Source organism: Takifugu rubripes, chromosome 14 (assembly GCF_901000725.2).
Source record: "Takifugu rubripes chromosome 14, fTakRub1.2, whole genome shotgun sequence".
NCBI classification, from domain to species: domain Eukaryota; kingdom Metazoa; phylum Chordata; class Actinopteri; order Tetraodontiformes; family Tetraodontidae; genus Takifugu; species Takifugu rubripes.
In genome coordinates, this window is record NC_042298.1 from 15,994,554 (window position 1) to 15,999,553 (window position 5,000).

Below are 5,000 nucleotides of genomic sequence, written 5' to 3' on the forward strand. Positions count from 1 at the left end.
GATCCAGACATGTTGCCAGAGAAAGTGTGTCGTGCTCCTGACTGGGATGTTGTTCTGACTCCGCCCACCTGAGCAAACACACCACGCGTGGCCGGTACGTCTCCTCCTGCTGTGTGTTAACACCAGAACCAAGCGCTCCCTCTCAGCTGAGAAAATACAACAGCAGGACTCTTTAATCTCCACCCCCTCGCCAGCTGTAAGCTGTCACAAACCAAGTGCTCCCCAAGACTGAATTTGGCACCTGAAGACGCTTCACTGCCAAAAGCACCTTCATGGTGTCTCCGTCCCTCCTGCTCTGTTACAGCTCAGAAGTGAAGCCCGTGGTTCTGTATCACATCTCAGCCCTTGTCCTCAGAACCTGGAAGTTCCCCTGAAGTGTCCACACAGTCCAGCTGTAGAGGTGCCTTAAATCAGACTAACCCCTCCCTCTGCTGAGGTTTGCTTAACCAGCTGACCTGTGAAGGAAACCAAGTGCTCCCTGCCTTATCTGCAGGTTATTTCTGATCATAAGTGATCGAGTCCGTCTCATCTGGGCCTCCAGCAGCTGCTCTGGCTGCACAAACAAGCGCTCCCTCTGTGACGCTGACCCGGACCTCCAGCACAACCTGCTGTAGGACAGCTACCACCTCCTTGACCCCCCCAACACACACACACACACACACACGCACACCCAACACACACACACACCCAACACACGCACACACACACACACCCAACACACGCACACACACACACACACACACACACACACCCAACACACGCACACACACACACACACCCAACACACGCACACGCACACACACACGCACACACACACACCCAACACACGCACACGCACACACACACACGCACACACACACACACCCAACACACGCACACACACCCAACACACACACACACACGCACACACACCCAACACACACACACACACACACCCAACACACACACACACACACACACCCAACACACGCACACACACACACACCCAACACACACACACACAGACACACACACACGCACACCCAACACACACACACACACACCCAACACACACACACACACACGCACACCCAACACACACACACACACACACCCAACACACGCACACACACACACACACACACACACACACCCAACACACGCACACACACACACCCAACACACGCACACACACCTCTATTCCCACCCCACATAGCGTGTCCCATGTGTTCCTTTACAAACAGAACCTCTTAAAAGAAACAAAGTGAGCATTCTTTTATGAAGAGCCCATCAGTTATCAGAATCCAGCCCCCCCGTCATAAATCAAGCACTCCCTCCCTCAGTTCCCTCCTACCACACATCATAAAAGCACCACAAACCAAGCGCTCCCTTAACCTCCAGGATCTGTCAGTTGAAGCTCATCTAACAAATCAAGTCCTCCGTCATGACCTCAGTGTTGGAGCCCCCCCCCCCCCCCCAGCAACAACTGACGCCCAAACACACACACACGTTCACACACTCCTCCTGAACTCATCCCAAACGACCACCAACACAAAACAAAACCTCCTGCTGCTCCTCCTGCTCCTCCTGCTGCTCCTCCTGCTGCTCCTGCTTCATCTCTCCTTCAGGTACACACGTGATTCGCCACAACCGCCTCAAACTGCAGTGTCCCCCCGACCCCCCGCACCTCCCCCCAGCCCAGCAGAGCGGGGGTCCGGGTCTTACCTCTGGAGCTGCTGAAGGCGGTGTACCAGGACAGGGAGAGCAGCCCGCTGAGCCCAAACAACAGAACCGTCAGGAAGGACACATTTCGGAACCTCATCTCCGGAAAACCGGGATCATATCCGCACCGAGAGGGGGAGAGAGGGACAGAGAAGGGGGCAGGTACGGAGAGGGAGGGAGAAACAGACGGTCAGACAGGCAGACAGGCAAACAGACACACAGACAGGTACAGACGGCACAGAGACGGTGCGAAGCGGAGAGGCGGGCGGAGCTACTGAGAGCCTGGAGAGGGGGGGCGAGGGGACAGGGAGAGGAGGGGGGGGACGGTAGAAGAGAGAGAGAGGGCAGAGAGAGGAGAGAGAGGAGGGAGAGAGAGAGGAGAGAGAGAGGAGGGAGAGAGAGGAGGGAGAGAGAGAGGGAGAGGAGAGAGAGGGTAGAGGAGAGAGAGGGTAGAGAGAGGGAGAGAGAGGAGGGAGAGAGAGAGGAGAGAGAGGAGGGAGAGAGAGAGGAGGGAGAGAGAGGGTAGAGGAGAGAGAGGGTAGAGGAGAGAGAGGGTAGAGAGAGGGAGAGAGAGGAGGGAGAGAGAGAGGAGAGAGAGGAGGGAGAGAGAGGGTAGAGAGAGGAGAGAGAGGAGGGAGAGAGAGAGAGAGAGAGGTAGAGAGAGGAGGGAGAGAGAGAGGAGGAGGGATAGAGAGAGGAGGGAGAGAGAGATTAGAGAGAGGTGAGAGAGAGGAGGAGAGGAGAGAGAGGTAGAGCGAGGTAGAGGAGGTTAGAGGAGAGAGAGGGTAGAGAGAGGAGAGAGAGGGGTGAGAGAGAGAGAGGAGAGGTAGAGGAGGAGGAGAGAGGAGAGAGAGGAGTAGAGGGAGGAGGGTAGAGAGAGGTAGCGCGAGAGAGGGTAGAGAGAGGATGGAGGAGAGAGAGAGTAGAGAGAGTAGGAGAGGAGGGTAGAGAGAGGTAGAGAGAGGAGGGAGAGAGAGAGGAGAGAGAGGTAGAGGAGAGAGAGGGTAGAGAGAGGGAGAGAGAGGGATGAGAGGGGGAGAGCAGAACTTAGAGAGAATATGAGAACAAACAATAAATATTTTAATATTGATTATCATTTATAGTATAAATATTAACGATCTAACGTGGACAAAATGTCAAAAAAATCTTCCTTTTTTCTGTTATCCTTCTCTTTTCGCCCCGCCTCGTTGGACCTTTGTTCAAGAGCAGCTCTCCGTTATTTTTGAACATTTATTTTCACTCCTGTTTGCGTGATTGTTCCAAAGGCTGATTTGGTTGTAATGTCGCCACCTACCGGTCAGATGTGGAACGAGCCCCACTTGTTCTCTGGAGATCCGCTCAGGTCGCCTGTGGCGCCCCCTGGTGGCGCGGATGTAACCCGGCATCGTCCGTCCACTCACCACTGGAATACCGAAAGGGGATTCTAACCTCTGCCATGACCGGTTTGATCACTTGATGCCTTGCTCAGAGGCTCCTGTGCGGGCGCTGGTGGCCACGTGCTGCAGGTACAACCGCGTGCTGACGACCAGCGGTCCAAAACAGAAAGGTTGGGTTTATAAAGAGGAAGAATGGGACTATGATATGAAACATTCCCACAGCCTCAGATTTAACAGAACAAAATCTTTACTGATTAGTAAACGAACAGTAATGATGACGACACATGATAACACATCTCACTGGTTCCGATGGTTCCTGTTCTACAGAACTTTGTGTTCAGCCGGGATATGAAATCAGTTACATTCTTTTATTCCTTGTCAAAATTTGACACGTTTTGTTGAGACGCGATCAACAAAGTAATCGGATTACAGCAGATGCGTGATCTCCTGATCTGTCTGATGAAGAGGAGGAGGAGGAAGGAGGAGGAGTAAATCAGTGCTGGAGGCTCTGACGCGGAAGAGCAGCGAGTCCTGGTGAAGTAGAACCCGGAATGAGCCTCCGCTGCGGCTCGGCTCACACTTGTTGCAGGGTTTCGGTTCTCCGCGGCGGTTTTGGACCTTCGGCTGAGCGGGTTTCAGGCCGGTTGGTTCCGTTTGGAAACAGTTTCACTGCTGTTGGCTTGATTCGGGTCGCTGTTGCGGAAGCCTGGGCCGGAGCTCCGCTGCTGGGCATCGTTAATTCATTCCGAGGCTGGAGGAGTCCGGCCGGGCTCGGCTCTCTCCGCGCGGAGCCGCGCAGCTCCTGGCACCGCGGCTGGCACCGCTGTCTCCGGGCGCAGCGGCTCAGGTCCCGGAGCGGCTCAGGTCCCGGAGCGGCAGGACTCTCTAGGCCGTGACGAGGCTACGCCGACCCCGGAACCCCCTCGGTGTGTTCCAGGAATGTGGATTTTGGATCGGTATGTTCACGGCCTGGTACAATCTCTGTGTTTGGCTTCGGATAAATAGCTTTGGGAGCGGGAGAAGCTCCGGGTCTGGGTTCGGCCCAGTGCGATGACTTACGCTTAGACGTCCAGGAGCCCAGTGGACCCCGTCGTACCGGTCGTGACTGAGTGTGGGACATGGCCGAGGCCAAGGCCGGCCGGAAGACACCGGACCTGGCTCCCTCCAACAGCCAGGGAGGCAGCCCTGTAGCCGCCAAGGCCAGGACCCAGAGGTCCGTGCTGGGACACTGCCTGAAGAAAGTCACCCTGACCAGACCCACCTTCTGCCACAGCTGCAGCGACTTCATCTGGGGGCTGGTGGGCTTCCTGTGTGAAGGTAGACCCCCCCACACTCAAGTACTGCCCGTTTAGGATCAGGATCTGTCAGTGACCCAGAACCTGTTTGACACACACACACACACACACACACACACACGCACACACACACACACACACACCAGTTTGTCAGGTTGATATGGGACAACCAGTGTGTTGCCGGGCAGACTGGTGAGTCTCTGGTTGTCATGACAACCAGCTGCCTGTTTGGGTGATGTTGACAGACGCTACAGCCTCCTCTTCCTCCTCTTCCTCCTCTTCCTCCCAATTAAAACCGCTCAGATTACCCAACATTCAGATTAACAGCTGTGATGTCATCGCTCCTGTGATCAATCATTCAAACATCAGCGAAGCAGCGTTACTATGGGATGGAGGCTGCTGACGTATTGGTCCCTGCCGTGGAGGAAGGCCGAGTCCATCAGAGATCTAACGAGCCTGAACGGCGTTTCGCCACGGCGACCAGGAACACCGACATCACTGTCCTTCGTTAATCCCATTAATGCTGAAGACCAGATGTGTGTCGCCTTACCCTAACTGATCAATAGTGTGATCAGATGCTCCCACGGTTCTCCCTCTCCTCCCCAGTCTGTAACTTCATGTGTCACGA

General features: G+C 54.9%; 2 protein-coding genes across 3 annotated transcripts in view; one reads left to right on the forward strand and one right to left on the reverse strand.

Annotated features, from left to right (window-relative positions):
* The window catches only part of mgat4b (alpha-1,3-mannosyl-glycoprotein 4-beta-N-acetylglucosaminyltransferase B), a 17,478-nt gene extending 15,500 nt beyond the window's left edge, over positions 1-1,978 (reverse strand). Inside the window, exon 1 of the mRNA XM_029846917.1 lies at positions 1,705-1,978. Coding sequence (XP_029702777.1) covers positions 1,705-1,801 — 97 coding nt within the window. The 5' untranslated portion in view covers positions 1,802-1,978. The remainder of the gene's footprint in view (positions 1-1,704) is intronic.
* A 732-nt stretch (positions 1,979-2,710) lies between these two features.
* dgkq (diacylglycerol kinase theta) overlaps positions 2,711-5,000 on the forward strand; it is an 11,515-nt gene continuing 9,225 nt past the window's right edge. The window contains exons 1-2 of one of the 2 annotated variants that reach the window (XM_029846908.1): positions 2,711-3,206; positions 4,979-5,000. The exon at positions 4,979-5,000 is cut by the window's right edge and continues 58 nt beyond it. In XM_029846908.1, the coding sequence (XP_029702768.1) occupies positions 4,990-5,000 (11 nt within the window). In that variant the 5' untranslated portion in view covers positions 2,711-3,206; positions 4,979-4,989. Of the gene's footprint in view, positions 3,207-3,587; positions 4,395-4,978 lie in introns of those variants that run through there. The other variant, XM_029846907.1, reaches the window with a different exon arrangement.